This window comes from Panthera onca, chromosome C1 (genome assembly GCF_046562875.1).
Source record: "Panthera onca isolate mPanOnc1 chromosome C1, mPanOnc1 haplotype 2, whole genome shotgun sequence".
Classification (NCBI taxonomy): domain Eukaryota; kingdom Metazoa; phylum Chordata; class Mammalia; order Carnivora; family Felidae; genus Panthera; species Panthera onca.
This window is the reverse complement of record NC_138346.1, coordinates 90,051,570-90,070,606: the sequence shown is the minus strand read 5'-3', so window position 1 is coordinate 90,070,606 and position 19,037 is coordinate 90,051,570. Positions and strand designations below refer to the sequence as shown.

The 19,037-nt window shown below is 33.2% G+C and overlaps 1 protein-coding gene across 3 annotated transcripts in view; it reads right to left on the bottom strand.

Moving 5' to 3' along the window:
* The window catches only part of LRP1B (LDL receptor related protein 1B), a 1,899,539-nt gene that overhangs the window by 252,788 nt on the left and 1,627,714 nt on the right, over positions 1-19,037 (bottom strand). For all 3 annotated transcript variants that reach the window (XM_078451331.2, XM_078451332.2, XM_078451333.2), the window contains exons 54-57: positions 17,748-17,888; positions 16,190-16,377; positions 9,972-10,155; positions 4,985-5,070 (exon numbers count right to left, since the gene is read on the bottom strand). In XM_078451331.2, the coding sequence (XP_078307457.2) occupies positions 4,985-5,070; positions 9,972-10,155; positions 16,190-16,377; positions 17,748-17,888 (599 nt within the window). The remainder of the gene's footprint in view (positions 1-4,984; positions 5,071-9,971; positions 10,156-16,189; positions 16,378-17,747; positions 17,889-19,037) is intronic.

The following is a 19,037-nucleotide window of genomic DNA, read 5'->3' as shown; positions in this document are numbered from 1 at the left end:
ATAGTCTATTAATTTATAAATATTATATATTAAAAATATATGATGGAGGGGAAGTGGGTGGGGGATGGGCTAAATAAGTGATGGATATTAAGGAGGGCACCTGTGTTGAGCACTGTGTATTATACACAAGTGATAAATCACTAAATTCTACCAAATTTTGATTTCTGCCAAAATCAAAATTATGCTATATGTTAACTAGCTAGAATTTAATAAAAAATTGAAAAAAATTGACACTATAGACACTTGGCAAAGCCCTAAGAGATCATTGCCATATCTTTATATCTGTTGTAAAATTATATGTATATATTTATCCTAAAATTGTGATTAAGTCTCAAATTGTTTTGGGGGTCATTTATGAGTAGCTGTAGTCCTATAGGTTAAGGAATAGCACCCTGAGGGAGATGCGCTGTTTGGTTTGGGGAGGAGGGAAAGGAAAGATGATAATTACCACATCTGAATTCAGCTTCCAGATCCATTTCCCAAATTTAGAATTAGATAATGACACTGCATTAGATTTATATAGTCTTTCTTAAGACTCAGGCCCAGGCTACATTATTATTGTTCATAATTTTCTTTCTTTCCAATGATCTACAAGACTAACGATGGCCTAGTTATAGAAGCAATTCAGAAAAGGTTCTGGCAAATGCTGATTTTTTTTTTTCTTCTCACAGCAGGGCCAAAGTCTAGTGGTCATGGCATTAAAATCACAGGTTCACATCTTATGCTTAGCTATGTATTTGGCTTAACATGAGCAATCTCTTTCCTTTGCCCGAGATTATAAAGTTAATCTGAAATGGGCTAATTCCTTGGAAATTGGATTCCTTTGGCCATAAATAAGAGACAAAAGTAAACACGATTCTGTAAATTTCTCACTAAGCCCAGATGAATGAACACAAGTATACTTCTTCCTGACATTACTAATAAAAAATAACTGCTTAAAAAATTCAGTCACAGATTCAAAAGATTTGTTAAATATTAATTCACAAGCTAAAACTTGGAGGATTCCCCTTAATTAAATGCACTTCAGCATGCATATCTAGGAAGTTGTCCATGCAAAATCAAAGTTTTAAAATATAAATTGAGCATTGGGTCGCCTGGGTGGCTCAGTTGGTTGAGTGTCCAACTTTGGCTCAGGTCATGATCTCACAGTTTGTGAATTCCAGCCCCACGTCGGGCTCTATGCTGACAGCTCAGAGCCTGGAGCTTGCTTCGGGTACTGCGTCTCCCGCTCTCTCTGCTCCTCCCCTACTCGCACTCTGTATGTCTCTCTCTCTCAAAAATAAGTGAACATTAAAATAAAAATTAAAAAATAAAATAAAATATAAATTGAGTATAGCCCAAGTTTTGTAGAAAGTTTAATAAATGCACTTCAATAGAGTTTGTAATATCCTTTCTGTTCAAGTGTTTTTAACACCAGAGGAATATGGTAAGTGGGTTAGGGTTCTGTGATGGCCTGCAATTCAGATGGATGAATTGGAGTTTTACAGAGAAAAGGTAGACAGAATCTTGTCACTAACTTTAGGAAAGATTTACCCAGTCATGGCAGAATTATCCTATTCCTTTTTTTACAATAATCAATTTATATAATGAAAATTCAATTCCAAATTTAGCAATTCAACTATAATTAAATGAAAGCTATAAATGCAGAGGAACTGAAGCTCTGAATTCTGACATATCTATCTAAGCTGGTCATTTTTCTACAGCTTTACCCTTTAATCCCCACAGAAAACTTTGCAATTCTCTCTTCTCAGAATCATATGCAAGGAACATTAAAAAAGTCAAGGGCATGGGCAAACTAATGTCTAAACACTAAAGCCATTTCAGTGGTTTCAGAGCTGAAAATTGGTTTCATCAAAATCCTATTTGCTTCTTTCATTTCTATAGCTGAAGATCTGCACCCTTTGGTTCAAGATGATTAATTTAGGAAATTGTGTTTTGTTTCTCTACACAATTTTACTGGAATAAAAGCCACTGCAGAGATTGAAGTGGATAGCATTGGAAAGCTACTTGACAAATGCACTTAAATTAATAAAATTAATATTTGATTAATGCATTTAATTTCTAACATCCATGTTATTAAAGTATAAGTACATTTTCTTTATGTATGTGGTGTATGGATTTAAATTATAGCCGGCCTACCTAAAACTACATTTTAGAATACATAGGGTAAAAAAAAAAAAATCTACGACCTGTTAAAATTTTTCACTGTAAAGCTTCATGAGATTGTATGGACTACAACAAAGAGAATCAAATTCAAGATATTAGGGTAAATCGTTCTTCCTAATAACCTACACACACACACATACACACACACACACACACACACACACAATCCTCTCACATTTAAGACAAGGATGTTTTTTCACTTATTTTGACTGAGAGAAAATATGGAGATATAATTACTTCCGTTTTCTACTTCATTCTGCACATGTAGACAGAAATCTCTGAGGAAAAAAAATGTTTCTACTGCCTAGAACTCCTTGAAAATTTCTATAATGCTGTAATGAAATGCAGTTAAAAATATCTTTCCTGACAGAAATGATATATTCCAAACAGACTGCAGGCAAAACTGGATGTAAGGCTTGTCTCTAGTTTTTTGGGTATCTATTTCCTTACTCAGTGGTCACATTAATAAATGCTTTCAAAAGACAGATGTTCAGAGTCCTTATGAGCATCCTCATCTTTCTCACTCACTTTTCATTTTCATAAACACTGCACTAAGAAAACTATCTGGAAGTCATCCCCACTTAGGTACTAGTGATGGCAATGGTCAAAAAAGATACCACGAGGAAAAAAATTGCTATCTGAAAGTGTGCATTAAAGTGGTTTGGGTATATGAAATACTTAAATGATGCATACAGGAAAAAATCATTTTGCTCCATTAAGAACAATCTCTGATAACATATTAGCTATGAAAACAACAAAAGGGATACCAGTAGAAATGTCCTGAGTCACAGGATTGGAAAATAAAGCAAGGGGATGTCACTGAAGCTCTGTAATAGTCTTCCGTGAAGTCAATAAATATTGTTGCTATTTTAGTTATTAGTTCAACTGAGCTTATAAACAGACTGTCCTAAAGAGAGAACTTTTTCCCTTTATGATAGCAGAGTCTAAAAGGAAGAAATGGTAAACAAATACACAAAAACAACCTAGTAAAAAGAAAATAAGTCTGTTCCTTTTGCAGGGGCCATACAAGGACTGGCACATCTAACTTGGAAGGTATAGAGAGGCTTAGAGGGGGTATGGAGACCAACTCCAAAAGAAAAAGATAATTTTCAACATTTGCTAATTTTGTTATAAGCTTAAAATTAGACTGCGTGGAAGAAAAGAATTAAGTTAAATAATATAGAAAAACATTTGGGCAGCAAACACTTTTCCATTTTAGCATAGTTATAAATACTAAAACTTTTTCTCTGGAATTATTTCTCTTATATTATTCATCTCTTAAAGAGATAGCTGTCTAATTCTTATATTTTAAATAGATTTCTGTTTAGTCTCTATAAACAACATGGAAATATTTTTATATTTCCCAATCTCTGTAGGGTTCACCATTAGAGAGAGGCAGTGTGATACAGTGAATGTCGGTGGCACACTCCAATCTCAAGAACAAAAATCTAAACCTCACAGACATTCATGAATGAGGAGACATGTTGTAAGCACACAGGAAGTCTGAGGACTCCTGTGAATTGGAGAGCATGGCCTCTATATCAAAGTGTCAACTGCCATACAATTTGGATTGTGGACATTCAAGGATGTGAGCTCAGCATTGCTATGTCTTTCTATTTATTTTCATGAGTAGCCAGAAATCTGGATTTTCACATGAAATTTTCATTTTCAATCTGTGGCTTAGAGGAAAACTGGAAAATCTAACTGTCAGGAAAAGTCAATATCACAGTTTCTAATGAATATTTGTACTTAAAATGAGACTCATAAGAAAAATGATTGAAACTGACAAGAGCAATAGAGGAACCCATCAATAGGTGGCAAAAATAGTTCAGGTATTCTTTATGTTGCTAAAAATCACCACATGAATGGCCTTCTTTGTCTACGCATAATGCTGGCTTAACCACACTACAAGAACAAGAAATATCCTTATTTTTGGCACACTTGTTGTAGACAGTGCTTTCACATATTTATGTCACTACTGTACAGTCTGGGGCAAAAAGACATTTGCAGCAGAACAGATACAAACTGAATCTTGCCAAAAAAGCTATTTCTCCTGACAACCAAAAATATGCTATAACTAACTGCATGTGATTTCTCTAGTCCATGTAGTAATCACTGTAGTTTTAATGATTTGATTTTATGCTATTTCCACTGCAGACTGGGAGAAATAAAAAGTTGAGGTGAGCAATTCAGTTTTCTATCCTATCATAAAATGGAAACCATAACTTTCATCTTAAATAACATATATAAATAAACCCTGACAATAGGACTCAAACATCAAAACAGATCAACTCAGATTCTCTTGAAGTGGACAGGTTGAGGATAAAGACGGCAGAACTAAAAATATGTGCCTTAGAACCTTTGAATCATGGCTCGATTACAATTATACTTTCACCCCCTTATTAATTCTAAATTTGAAAGGCTAGAGATCGTCAGTCCTGTTTTATTTCTTAGTTCTATGAATTAAAACTTAAAATTCTGGAAAAGGTATTAATTTTTAAAATTCCAAGGGGGAAATACAAAATACTTTAAAAGATAATTTTATGCTTTCTCTAATCTAGCGATTCTTGCGACAGTTTTTCCCTTCCATTAATTCTATCTTATATTTTTTACATTCTTAGATATGGTGTGATGTAACGTGTTTGGAACACCCCTTTGACAATTCAAGAAAAATAAAATTTAGCGTAATCTCCTATACAAACATACATGTATCCATGAGCAAGTGCTTCATAAATTCTAATTGTGAGATATTTCTACAGTTCTAATGCATATCTGGAGTACCCATATTAAATATGAAATCATCATGAGAATATCATACCTGTTTTAAGAGTGTGTAGTTGGAGCCATCAGTGCTAATTTTCCTTATTTCATGATGATCAGCAAGAATTAGAAAAGGTTCTTCATCTAAACACCAAGACAAAAAAAAAAAACAGAATTAGAATTTTATATGTATGGCTTTCAACTTCACTTAGTTTCAACTTTAAATTTCTATAAATTTAAATGTAGTGTTCTATAGTAGATTAATGGTTAAAAAATTCACACTGAATATCTCAATATCTCAGTTTACAGTAAAATGAAAAAATAGCAGATACGCAGGTAGTATAGAAAATCTAGATAATTCTAAATGCATCCCTCTCTTTCCCTCAGTTTTTGTGAACAGCAGGTTATCTAATTTATTTGCAACTGGCGGAAAATATCTGGTGTCATAATCTGATTTTTTAAAATGAATTTTGGGAAAGAATAAGCTACACATATCTTAGAATACTACAGTACAGCTAAACATTCATATAATCAGAAAATTCTTTCTTGATAATCAAATAACCAGCTTATACTGTCAGAATGACTTTGGTGAAAATCAAGAGTGTCATTGCCTACGCATATTTCTTTTATCTGCCTGGAGACTTCTCTTACATAACTTCTGAATTCCAGGTTCTATAATTTTTGTTAATCAATTTCACCTTTCCTCATAATCCTGCTTTTTAATTCTTTTAATGATCTTTATTTCCTTCTTTTAGTTGTTCCAATATATTTTAGTATTTCATTTGTTCTCGAATCTAAGAAAAATAATAATAGGAATCTGACCATGCTCCAAATATAAACCTTTAAAGTGGTTTTATTTTAGAATATTTTTGAAAACAAAATGGATTTTTAAAAATATTCAGAAAGTTTCATATACAACATGTTTATTTGAATACATATCTGAATAATTTAAATTCAAATTGACCACATTCTTGATTGTTACAATCCTAGAGCAATTCAATTAAAGTTTTGTTCAAACTCTTTATAAATAGCTTTGTTTCTAAGATGCAGTCATATGCTTAGTTGCCTGGTAAGCAAATTTAATTTCAGTAGAAACTACAAAAGAAAAAAAAAGAAAGAAAAAAGAAGAAGAAAAAAACAATGAAGAAGACAGTAGTCACTTTATGTAATTTAATATGGATTTTATTGGAAATCATTTACTGTTATAGAGCTATTGTCATGTTTGTTTACTTTATATTAAAAACTACTACTTTCCTCTTCTTATAATTTAGTTTCATAGTAAGTATATAATTAATAAGGTAGTGTATTATTTTTTATCATACTTTATGTCAGGGATTAGAAATGTGTATCACAGGGGTGCCTGGGTGGCTATGTCGGTTGGGTGGCTGACTACAGCTCAGGTCATGATCTCACGGTCTGTGAGTTCGAGCCCCGCATTGGGCTCTGTGGTGACAGGTCAGAGCCTGGAGCCTGATTCCGATTCTGTGTCTCCCTCTCTCTCTGCCCCTTCCAGGCTTGCTCTCTCTCTCTCTCTCAAAAATAATAAACATTAAAAAAAATTTAAAAAAAAAAGAAATGTGTATCACACATACCAGACATCTCCTTCTATGAGCAAGGACAGCATCCCCAATCAATCATTCAGTCTTTGTGTTGATGCTAAATTGAGACTCAGAACCCTACTCAAGAGAGTCAGTCTGAGGTTGAAGGGACCTTGTCATCCCTTGTCAACTATATGTATAAATATAAAATTAGTCAGTCATGGTCTACCTTTTTTTAAAATGTTCATTTATTTGGGAAAGAGTACAAGCAAGGGAGGGGCAGAAAAGAGAGGGGAGATAGAGAATCCCAAGCAGGCTCCATGCTGTCATCATGGAACCTCACACCAGGCTCGATCTCATGAACTGTGAGATCATATCCTGAGCTGAGATCAAGAGTCCAACGCTTAACCAACCTAACCACCCAGGTACCTCAGTCATGGTCTACCTTAATACTTAGGTAGTTCTGTTCTTTACTACTTAAATGTAATAACTGAAATTATAAAATTCCTCAAAGAAAACATCAACAAAAGTCTCCTTTAAGGTCATGGTAATGATTTTTTTTAGATATTACAGAAAAAACACAAGCAATAAAGGCAAAAATAAGCAGAACTATATCAAAGTAAAAGGTTTCTTTCTGTGCGGCAAAAGAAACAATCAACACAATTAAAAGGCAACATATGGAATGGGAGAAAATATTTGTAATTTATATATCTGATAACAGGTTACATTGAAAATATATAAAGAAATCACATACAAATCAATAACAAAAACCAAAAATAAATTGATTTAAAAATGGGCAGAGGAACTGAATAGACATTTTTCCAAAGAAGACATACAAATGACCAACAAGTACATCAAAAAATGTTCAACATCAACAATAATCAGGGAAACGCAAATTAAAATCAGTGAGATATCACTTTACATCTGTTAGAATATCTATCATCAAAAACACCAGAGATAACAAGTGTTGACAAGGATTTGAGAAAAGGAAAACTTTGTTCATTGTCAGTAGGAATGTATATACACTATGAAAACCAGTATGGAGGTTCCTTAAAAGATTAAAAATAGAACCAACATATGAACCAGCAATCTTGCTTCTGGGTATTTATCCAAAGGAAATAAAAACATGATGAGAAAGATAGATATCTTCACTCCCATGTTTATGACAGCTTTATTCACAACAGCCAAGATATGAAAATAACCTAAATGTCCATCAATGGATGAATAAAGAAGATGTGACGTACATACACATATATATAAGTATATGTATATGTATCTGTGTTTACATGCATGTGTCAATTTATATGTATGTATTTACACATATGTATATTTTATAGTATATAATATATATGCATATTATATGTTTTATATATTATGTACATATATAATATATTATACATTATACACACATATACACACACAATGGAATATTATTCAGCCATGAGAAATAATGAAATTCTGCCATTTACAACAACATGGATGGTCCTTGAGAACATTATACTAAGTGAAGTAAGTCAGAGAAGGATGAATACTATGTGATTATCACCTATATGTAGAATATCAAAAAAGTCAAACTCATAGAAACAGACAGTAGAATGGTGGTTGCCAGGTACGAGGGGTGAGAGAAATGGGGAGATGTTGGTTAAAGAATACAAACTTCCAGTAAGAAGACAAATAAATTCTGAGGATCTAAGTCACAGCATGGTGATTTTAGGTAAAATACTACATACTTGAAAGTTGCTAAGAGAGTAGAGCTTAAATGTTATCACCACAAGAAAGAAATGGTAATTAGGTGAAGTGACAGAGGGATTCCTAACACTATGGTGGCACTCATGTTGCAATATCTAATGTGTATCATGTGTAGACATGTTACACAGCTATATGTCACACAGCTATATGTTACACAGCTGTATGTCAACTATACTTCAATAAAGTTGGAAAAAATCGATCTTCTCTTTAGCAAAAGAATTATGCTTCAGGAACACATTTTTGTATCATTATTAGTTTCTAATTATTGCTGCTAATGAGAAACAACTACAGCATGGACACATGATATAATGAGACAAAAAATGTAATCATCAGCATTCATCTCCTTCATACCCTCCTTTCTGAAAAGTTTAAAGTAACAAAAACATTGACCGGTTTTGTGATTTTCTTTTTTCTTATTTCATGTGGCTGAATGCATGATGTAGCAAGTAGGTTTGCAAATAAAACAACAGGCTTCAAATAATATACAAATTGATTCAGTGAGGAATACTCCAAGAATAAGTAAAAGTGAAATAAAACAAACACACATAAAAACTGAAAGGGTTTTTTTTGTTTGTTTGTTTCTCTATAATGTGCAAAGGGTTAACCAGTTGAAAAACTAATTTTAAGAATTCCTAGGGGCGCCTGGGTGGCTCAGTCGGTTGAGCGTCCCACTTCGGCTCAGGTCATGATCTCGCGGTTCATGAGTTTCAGTCCTGCGTCGGGCTCTGTGCTGACAGCTCAGAGCCTGGAGCCTGCTTCAGATTCTGTCTCCCTCTCCCTCTGCCCTGTCCTTCCCCTGCTCACGCTCTGTCTCTCTCTGTCTCTCAATAATAAATAAACGTTTAAAAAAATAAAAAAAAAAGAATTCCTGATGCCTGAGGGGCATCTGGGTGGCTCAGTTGGTTAAGCATCTGACTTCAGTTCAGGTCATCATCTCTGGGGCCAGGAGTTTGAGCACCCCCTTGTCTTTCTCTGACTGACTTACTTTGCTTGGCATAATATACTCTATGCCGTCATAGAAATGTGACATACATATACATAAGAAGCTAGGAATGCTGTTTGATTCACAGAAAGTGAGGGGGTAGAGATAATATTATGTATCATTTTTTTGCTCATTTATTATATATTGCTTTGCATTATTTTAATATGTGTGATTTTCTCCCCTAATGAATTATAATATTTTTAAAATTATGGCCCACGTTCTATTAAATTTTCTAATTTGCAAAGTGAAACTCACTACTAGAAACAAAGAGAAGTTTAATAATATTTGCTGAGTCTATGGAAGAATTCAAGTAGTCCTATATAGCTGATGTATTGCTATTGTTGTCATCATCATTACTATTATCATTATTGACCTTCTTGGCATATGTATATGAGCATATATGGTATAGGGGAGAAGGAAAGCTATTATAATACAGTCACAATAGGCTCTTTAATAGTCTTGGCCAAACCTTCTCTTAAGAACCTGTGATGAAGCAGGAAAAAATGCTAGAAATAGTTCTTTTTACCTCTGAGCACTCTCAAAATCTAAAAATCACTTAATAATTCACAAGACCATAATGCGATTTTATTACAAACAGAACAGTTTGTGGACAGCACACAAAATTAGAGTGACATATCCCTATATCAAGGTAAGTAGGGAAGAATTTTGATTTCTCAGAAACAGCAAAGGGGAGTGAATTCAATAAGAATAGCTATAAAACTCAGAATCCATATGTGTAACTGAGGCTGGATCAGTGGACAAGTTCAATTCCATACCTGAGAGTGATTTGCAGCCATTTGGGTTATCAGGTTGTATTTCATACCCATCTGTACAAAAGCACTTGTAGGTCCCATATGTATTGATGCATTGCTGGCTACACGGAAATCCCAAGGAGCATTCGTCAACGTCCACACATGTTTTACCATCATCCTTCAGTTGGAATCCAGGCCAGCATTTGCACTAAAGAATGAGAAACAAGTAAAATCATTTCATATCATTGTCACTGTCTTTTCCTATTGGATATCCTCTTAGCATGATTCAAGTAAGAAAATCATTTAAGAATAGATAATGACAGTGTGCCTGGATAGCTCAGTCAGTTAAGCATCTGACTCTTGGTTTTAGCTCAGGTCATGATCTCATGGTTTTATGAGTTTGAGCTCCATATCGGGCTCCATGCTGACAGCATGGGACTCTCTGTCTCCCTCTCTCTTTGACCTACCCCCACTCATGCTGTCTCTGTGTCTCTCAAAATAAGTAAGTAAACTTTAAAAAATAAATTAATTAAAAAAAAAAAGAATAGATAATGGCAAGTCTTTCTGTCTCCAGGGATTAACCTTTAATAAGAATTATGTATATTAAGTAATATTAAAGCTAAAAACAAATTCTCCCAAATATCTTCATTTGATCATCCGAGGTTGGCAAGATTTTTATAAAAGTTAACTGACATCATCAAAGCCATGTGGCCATATCATGGCAAGGACCACAAAACTAGTCAACTTCCTTCATTCTTTTTCTACTGCATTATCTTGACTTTTTAGAAGACTTTAACGATCATAAGAATTAATGATTATTCAGAGCTTTGAAGATTACTAGCATTGGTACATATGCTATTTCAACAGGGCCTTACAGAAATCAGTGATGTAGGTATTATTATTTTTAGTTAACTGATGAGAAGCTAGAGACATACGGGTGAAGTTGCCCAGATAGAGCCAGAGGATTGCTGAGACTGTCTATAACATATACTAAGGCACAATTAATATTGGTCAACTGGGTCTGATCCCATAACTTGGCATGCTGATGCTGTTTGGAGAAATAAAATAATATTAACATAATTTCCCACTATAATTTAATCAATTTTTGTGTCATCAAATCTTTTGTTCAGCATCTCTCTATCATGTACTATATGAAGCTCTGATGATGATATGCAATATTTACTAACCAGCATGTAAATTTTGATGTCACACCATAGTATGTCTTTGCAGTCCTGAAAATAATGACGTACTGTGACTGGTCACTGTCTTTCAGGTCTATATTCAATCTCTGCCAGGCAGCATATGAGAATTATAATTGTACAAAATGAATCTATAATTGGCCAGATGATTATGATCATACTAATCTTTACCAAGACTCTTTAGCACTCTTGGAATTAAGGAATGTGTGAATATTGAGAAGGACAGTGAGTTAAAAAGTAACCCTAAATCATTATGAGTAACTAGTATCCAAGGGTTATTCAAAGCAAACATTTAATAACCTAGATTATTTATCTGAGGATAAAATGTGATGGCAGATCTTTGTATCTATTGGGAAAAAAATCAGAGAGATATATGTGCATTTATTAAATAGTAAGCAAACAATTGAGTTTTTTAAGCACAAAAAAAAAAACAACATTATTTGGTGGAGAGGCCACTTCATCTTCACCCAGAAATGTTCCAAAGCAAACTAAATGGCTGTTACTAAGTTCTTTTATAAGGAATGAATTGCTTTAAGCTCATAATGAATTGCTTAAGCGCTTTCATTGTTAACAATTTACACCAATATTTAGCTAATAATTCTCAGCAATTACAAGTTGTTTTAAGTCAAAACAAGAGCCACAGCTTGATTTCCTAAACTCTCCTCATCAAACTCTTACTTTCTTTGAGAAGACTTATCCTGCTACCTGTTTAAGGAAGTCAGGACAATCAGTGCTTTGCTATGGCAAAGGAAAATAAGGTGATTAATGTCACCTAAGTGTACACTTAAAAATTGTTAAAATGGTAGGGGAGCCTAGGTGGCTCAGTAGGTTGAGCGTCCGACTCTTGATTTTGGCTCAGGTCATGATCTCATGGTTCCTGGGACTGAGCCCCGAGTCATTCCGGCTCTGCGCTGACAGTGTAGAGATTTTCTCTCCCTCTTTCTCCCTATGTCTCTACCCCTCCCTCTCTTTCTGCTCCTCCCTCACTCAGGCTCTCTTTCTTTGTCAAAAATAAATAAATGAAAAAAGTTGGTTAAAATGGTAAATTTTATGTTATGTATATTTTACCACAATTTTTAAAAAATATTTTTTAAAAAAACACAAGTAGAAAATGACAGGATACTAAAATAAATCACTGAAAAGGACTAGAGTAGAGATCACTTAGGCCAGAAACCAGAGATCCATAGGCTGACATAGGGCACTGTTGAATTCAAGGAGCACTTTAGGACAAGTAAAAGGAATTTTAATAGAATGTACTGAATTCCTCTCAGAGAGTATTATAAAAGGAAATAAACAGTGTCCTAATTTTAATGGGATTTCTGAAAATCACTTTGAATGGCTAACATCAGGTTTATAGAACTACTATATCAAATAGAACTACTATATCAAATAGCTTCCACATTTATAGAAAATCAATTTCTTAATGTAAAATTGGTAAAAGTTACTAAATATAGATTTCCATAAACAAATGAAATATGTTTAAGAGGTTATCAGTAAGTTTTTAAAAGATTATTTATTGAAAAGGAAGATTTTTTTAAAAGATCACTTCCCCCAATCCGTTAACCTTGTTTTAACAAAAACATTTTTGCTCCCAAATAACCCAAAGGTCTCAGTTGGACATTCTACCAGCCTAGCTTTCATAAGTTGAGTGAAATAAAAGAATAATCATTTGTACCTTCAAAGATAAAAGATGAGAGATTAATCTATACTGGAAAATGAGTTTTAAATTTTCTCATTTTCATTTACCAAAAAAACCCATTTTTTATGAAAGTGAGATTTATGTATTTTCAATATCATCTTAATTTTTCTCACCATCAAGAATGACTTCAAATTTTCCTGATTTGTATTAATTTTTATATAGGATCATATAGCTACCAGAAAGAAATATAGCTACCCAAACTTTTCCTATTAAATTCAGAGAAGTTTCTTTGTAGCTTTTTAAGCAATATTTTACAAATATTATTTCTAATACATACATTAAAACTTATTTCTCTCCCAGAAGTACATTTATTTTTACATGGTAAATTATCCTTCACATCAAAATAAGATCCTTGCTTTAGTAAATGTTATTACTCCCTGCTGAATAGTTAGATACACTGTATTTGTCTTACAACAAACGTGCAAATTGTTCACAGTCCATAAGGTCTAAATTTTGCTTTTGTAAGCAATTTTCATTTTATTGCAGAATTTGGTGGAGGATTTATTGCCATGTTCAATAGCTATTGTAATGAAAAATGGGTTACTGGATATTTTTCTCCATTTCCTGGAAAAGAGAAACCAATAAGCTGATTCCCCCCCCCCCCAATTATATAAGCATTTTGTTGTATATAAGGCTTTTTACTCAATTTCCTATCAACAAATTATCATGAATATAAATATAAGTGTGTGTATGTATGTGTATGTATATGTATACATATATACATATTTTTAACACAATATGTAAAATATTAGCTTTGAAACTTTATTTAAATCTCTCATTTCTGATTCTGCTTGAATTTTTATATTGGTCTTGTTTCCCCAATAGATATTTTATTTTATTCATTAGTTTTGACATGTGTACATATTCAAGAATGCTATTCATAGCAATTCTGTCAGGTATCAGACACAGAGACTTTCTAAATGATTAAATAAATATATTACCTATTTTAACTAGAATTCTCACTTCATTCTATGACCCCTTCTGAGAAGTCAAGGTGAAAATACTGATTTTTTTAAAGTTATCAACAAACAAGTATTTCTGTATGATGGTCTTATAAAGTAATTAAAATAGTATGATTTAATATGATGCTCTGGATGATATCTATTTCTACCACAGTAGTTTTCTAAATATGGCATTTCTGAGTACTAAGTACTTCTTATATGCAGGCATTATGAAAATACTGAAGCTCATTTGGATGTTATATCAAAAGGTGGTCATCTAATATTCTATGATTATTAGGTTTTACCACCATATTTGTTATGATAGATTTTAAATACACGTAGAAAAAAATGTAAGGAGATCTACTTTGAAATTTAAGTTTTTAGATAGATGGAAAGATACACAGATGCTAGATAGATGGATGACAGACAGATTCTATGATTTATAAATTCCATAAACATATAGAAATATAGAATATATTATACAGATACAACTAAAGCACTATTTATAAACTCTGCATTGAAATTGTAACTAATTATCTGTAATATTTCTATTACCTGTTCCCTAATATTTCAAGAAACACTTTATATTCATTGTGCATAAGTCACTAATAATATTTTTTTCTGCTCCATTGGGTTTCAAAATATTTATTGCCAAAATTGATTATCTGATAGATACTCATCTCATTAAGAGTTATTTTGGTTCATTGTCTTGTTTCATTTTACCAACAATACAATGTTATAAGTGACTACATGTGTGTTTTAAGTCTGTAAATTTAAAAAAAAAATTAATGTTTATTTTTGAGAGAAAGAGACAGAGTGTAAGCAGGGGAGGAGCGGAGAGAGAGGGAGACACAGAATCTGAAGCAGGCTCCAGGCTCTGAGCTGTCAGCACAGAGCCCAATGCGGGGCTTGAACCCACAGACCGTGAGATCATGACCTGAGCCAAGGTCAGACGCTTAACCAACTGAACCACCCAGGCACCCATTAAGTCTATAAATTTAACCAAGTCTTAATACAGTATTCAAACTAAAAAAATATTTTTCATAACAAATGTAGCTTCCTTAGTGTTTTGGTTTTTATCCCTGTTTTTGCATAGAGGAAAATGATCATTGTAGTTTTCTGGTTTCATCTACATACAATTAAATCCTATCAATGTAGTTAAATTAATCACAATACCAGAAATTCAGAGATTACAGATGCCAAAGTGGTTGGCTAAATTTACCATTAGACAGAAGTGGCCTATCATGGGATGTCAAGGCTGGCAAGAAAAAAGATACAACATCTTTGCAATATACAAATATTTTCTCTAGCATGCTTTAAAGAAAGATAGCCACAATTTAACCTCTTTAGTAGTGAGAAATGAGACAGCTCTTTCCAAGTAAAGAGTATTTTACAATACTTTTCCTTATACTGAACAGAATCCGCCTCCTAATTTATAATTCCAATCTTCGAAACAAACTCAGACTAGGTTGCTCCCTATTCCAGTACTTCATATATTTGAATACAGATAACAATTCATCTTTGCTCCAGGGAAAACTCCTAAAGGTGTGTGTTCCATACTCCTTATGCTTCTGGATGTACAAATTTGTATACACTACAATCTGTCAAGGTTCCTCTTAAAATGCCCTGTCCATAAATGTGCATAGTACCCCAGGTGTGTTCTGATCAGTGTGGAATTCAGTAGAATAAAATCTAACCTCTGTAATAGTATAACTGGCATTAGACTGAGTCTGTGTTTTAGAGGAGCCTGTCCTATTGCTGATTCAGACAGAACTAGTGTTCACTTAAAAACCGTGACTTCTGAATGAATTGCTCTTCCTAAGATTTCCCCAACCATAATCAAACTTACTGTACAGCTTTAATTTTATGTTCATTTGCATCCTCCTTTCCAACATGAATGAAAAGGAGATGTTTTTAAGAGCTATTCTTGCCAATCAGTTTTGTCAGTGAATCACCCTCCTCAGGAAAATGGTACTAACAAAAGTCAATTAGGATGTTAGGCATGATATATTTTTGGTGTACCTGCACTCAGTCCTAATAATTCATGTGTTCTGTTTTTTTTCTGTTTATATGAAAAATATTGTATTATCCAGTGTTGTGGTAGACAGATGCTAAATCCATTTCACTTCAAAGATGGGAGAAAGAATGAGGGAAGAAATGAGAACTTAAGAGTTGCAGACATATTTTTGTGCCACCAACATGGCAGTATCTCCCTAAACACTGGTCTTCTGTTGATTTTGTTTTTCTTTATGTTCAGCATACATTGAAAATGTTCAACATTTTCATATGTCTTCAACAATATTATGATGCATTTTAAGTCTTACAGTTATAGTAGATTAAATAGCGTTCACTATCTCAAATTCTAATGTATCATGTGATTTGCTATTTTTGATGAGTACCTACCTTGTAACTGACTGGAAGGTCTTGACAATCTTGAGAACATCCACTGACTTTCTTACTCAAACATTCATTTATATGGCAGTTTCTCTCATCTGAGCCATCGCCACAGTCATCCTTATTGTCACAAAGACCTCCACTGGGAATGCACCTGCCATTTTTGCACATAAAAAATGAACTGTTGCATGACTGTTCTGGAAAAAGAAAATAAAACAAATGGAACATAAAGGGCATGCCATTGCTTTATACTACAATTGTTGAAAACATTCACAAATATGATAACTTATCTGTCAAAAATTATGGTAAATATATGTGCATCTACAATTCTCTATACATAGTGTAATATTTTATACACAAAATATAAAAAAAAATCAAGGGCAAAATGTACTTTCATGTTCAACACTTATTGAAAATCTTTCTTTGCCATGAAAATTAACAATCAAAATAAGCATCTCTAGTAAAATTAATGGAGTATTTCTGTCTTCACCTATATTGTGAAGATGAAATTTAAAAGTATGATGATAGTTTGACATTTCCCTCAAGCCACAGGTCTCTAAGAAATTATATGTCACTAAAAATTAAGAATCTAGAATCGGTAGATATTCCTAAATTCTTTTTCTTCCTGGAAATATAACGTTGACATTTTTAAGTCAGGGCATAAAAAGGACATTTGTGGTGAATAATAGTTTTTCCAAATATATCTATGGAAAGGAGTTTAGGTTTTGCAGGTACTTATAACCTGATGACTTGAATATTACTCATTATCATACATGATAAAAGAAAGCCTATTAGCATGTAAAGTACATGAGAAAAAAGCAATTGGGTTTATTTTAAATATATGACTATGTATTCAGTCTTTGGAATAGTGAAATGATAAATAGACCAAGTTTGGCTATGTATGTATTTCTGTTCAAGTGATATGCAATTTATTTCATTGTGCCTAAGTATGACTCATACAGACTTTCTCTCAGTAAATCTCAGCTTATTTTATGTTTAAATTTTCAAATAGGACCATACCAGAAAATTATTTTCACATAATCATGTATTAAGAAAAAAATAACTTTTTCAAAGGGGGCAAGGCGATGGATTCATTAAGTTCATTGCCTCAAATCTTTGTATTTTGGCACAGATTTAAATTTCTAAAAGTAGTTTCAAAACATAGTTGATTACTAGGATCCTGCATGGTATCACTTGAAACATCATATGCTTAATTATTTGCATTTTTCCTTGAATATCATACTAGAATGACAATCAGAGTCACAGTTTTGCCATTAAAAAGCAAATGTTGCGGGGGCATCTGGGTGGATCAGTCTGTTGGGCGTCTGATTTTGGTTCAGGTCATGGTCTCATGGTTCATGGGTTCGAGTCCCACATCACGCTCTGTGCTGACAGCTCAGAGCCTGGAGTCTGCTTTGGAATCTGTGTCTCCCTCTCTCTCTCTGCCCTCCCCTTCCCCCAGCTGACACTGTCTCTATCTCTTAAAAATGAATAAACTTTAAAAAATACTTAAAAATATAAAGTAAAAAGCAAATTGTGGAATAAGCATATTATATATTTTCTGTACCTGCACTTTTGCACTTTGGGTTTAAAGGTGCTTCATCAGAATGGTCAGGGCAATCAAAGTCTCCATCACACTGCCATTGAGTACTTAGGAGGCATCGTCCATCAGTACAACTAAATTCTTCCACATTACACTGTCGATATGCTAGAGACAAAAAAAACAAACCTTCTAATTCATATAACAAATACTCATTAAAACTACATCCCCCAATGTACACTATACCTAGTTAACCATGGGAGTTACCCATGTCTCCTATGATAAATGTTTCTAATTTCTTTTAGGAACAGTGGTCATAATGAAGAGATATTTGTGGTTGAAAAGTAGGATTAAGGGCCAGAAAATAAAGTAAAAAACAAGGCAATCTTAGTGTTTCTGAGTGAGGAAACAGAAATGCAATACTCGAGGATACGATACCATCTCTGTTCACCTATTATCTGTCTTCTAAAAATTTCCCTCTGAATGAAAAACAAGAATAAAGCTATTAAATTTTTTTCAAGACTAAGCTTGATTAGGTATAGCACCAGAACATATGGATGAAGTGATTCTGAGTTATAATAATAATTCTCAGAAGCTGTAATGCTATGTTTGTGTTTGGGAAGCAGTGTTGAAACTGTAAAGACATTGCTAAAATGAAAGAAAAGTAAATTTATAAAGCAATAAAAACAAAACTATTGTAATTATCCTATATATTGATACTTAGAGGTATTAAAAAGCTTTATTCAAATCACAGTATCAACCCATCAATTTTTAATGTTCATATCTATGCCTGTTTGTAAGTAAAAGTCATTTGATTTTGAATATTATGAGTATTAGATTGAATTTCTCCTAAGTTTGTTAACAATAAAAACTATCATTTCCATTAAGAAACTTTCTGGTAAATCTGGCAAATATTTTACTTTTGAAAACAGGGAATAAGATCTGTATGTTTATTAACAAATAGACAAAATTCCAATAGAAAAATAATTCAACAATGATTATATAATTGAGATGTTTGTCACATAGAATGGCAAAATTAGAGAGTTCTAAAATACTCCAGTTTCCCTGGTCTTTCTTCCCTCCTGTTCCTCACTAGTTCATTCTCCTCGGTCAGTAGATCAATATGTACATTACATTCAAGTCTCTCCCAGCCCAGTAACAATAAAAATCCATCCACAAAACTCTTAACTATACCTTACTCTTCTTTCCTACTACCCTAGCCAGTGTTTCCTCACTTATCTCCAGCTCTTCCTCAGTTCATTAATATCCATTTCCACATCTGCCTTCTGAAATTCCTCTTTGAGCTAACAAATACCA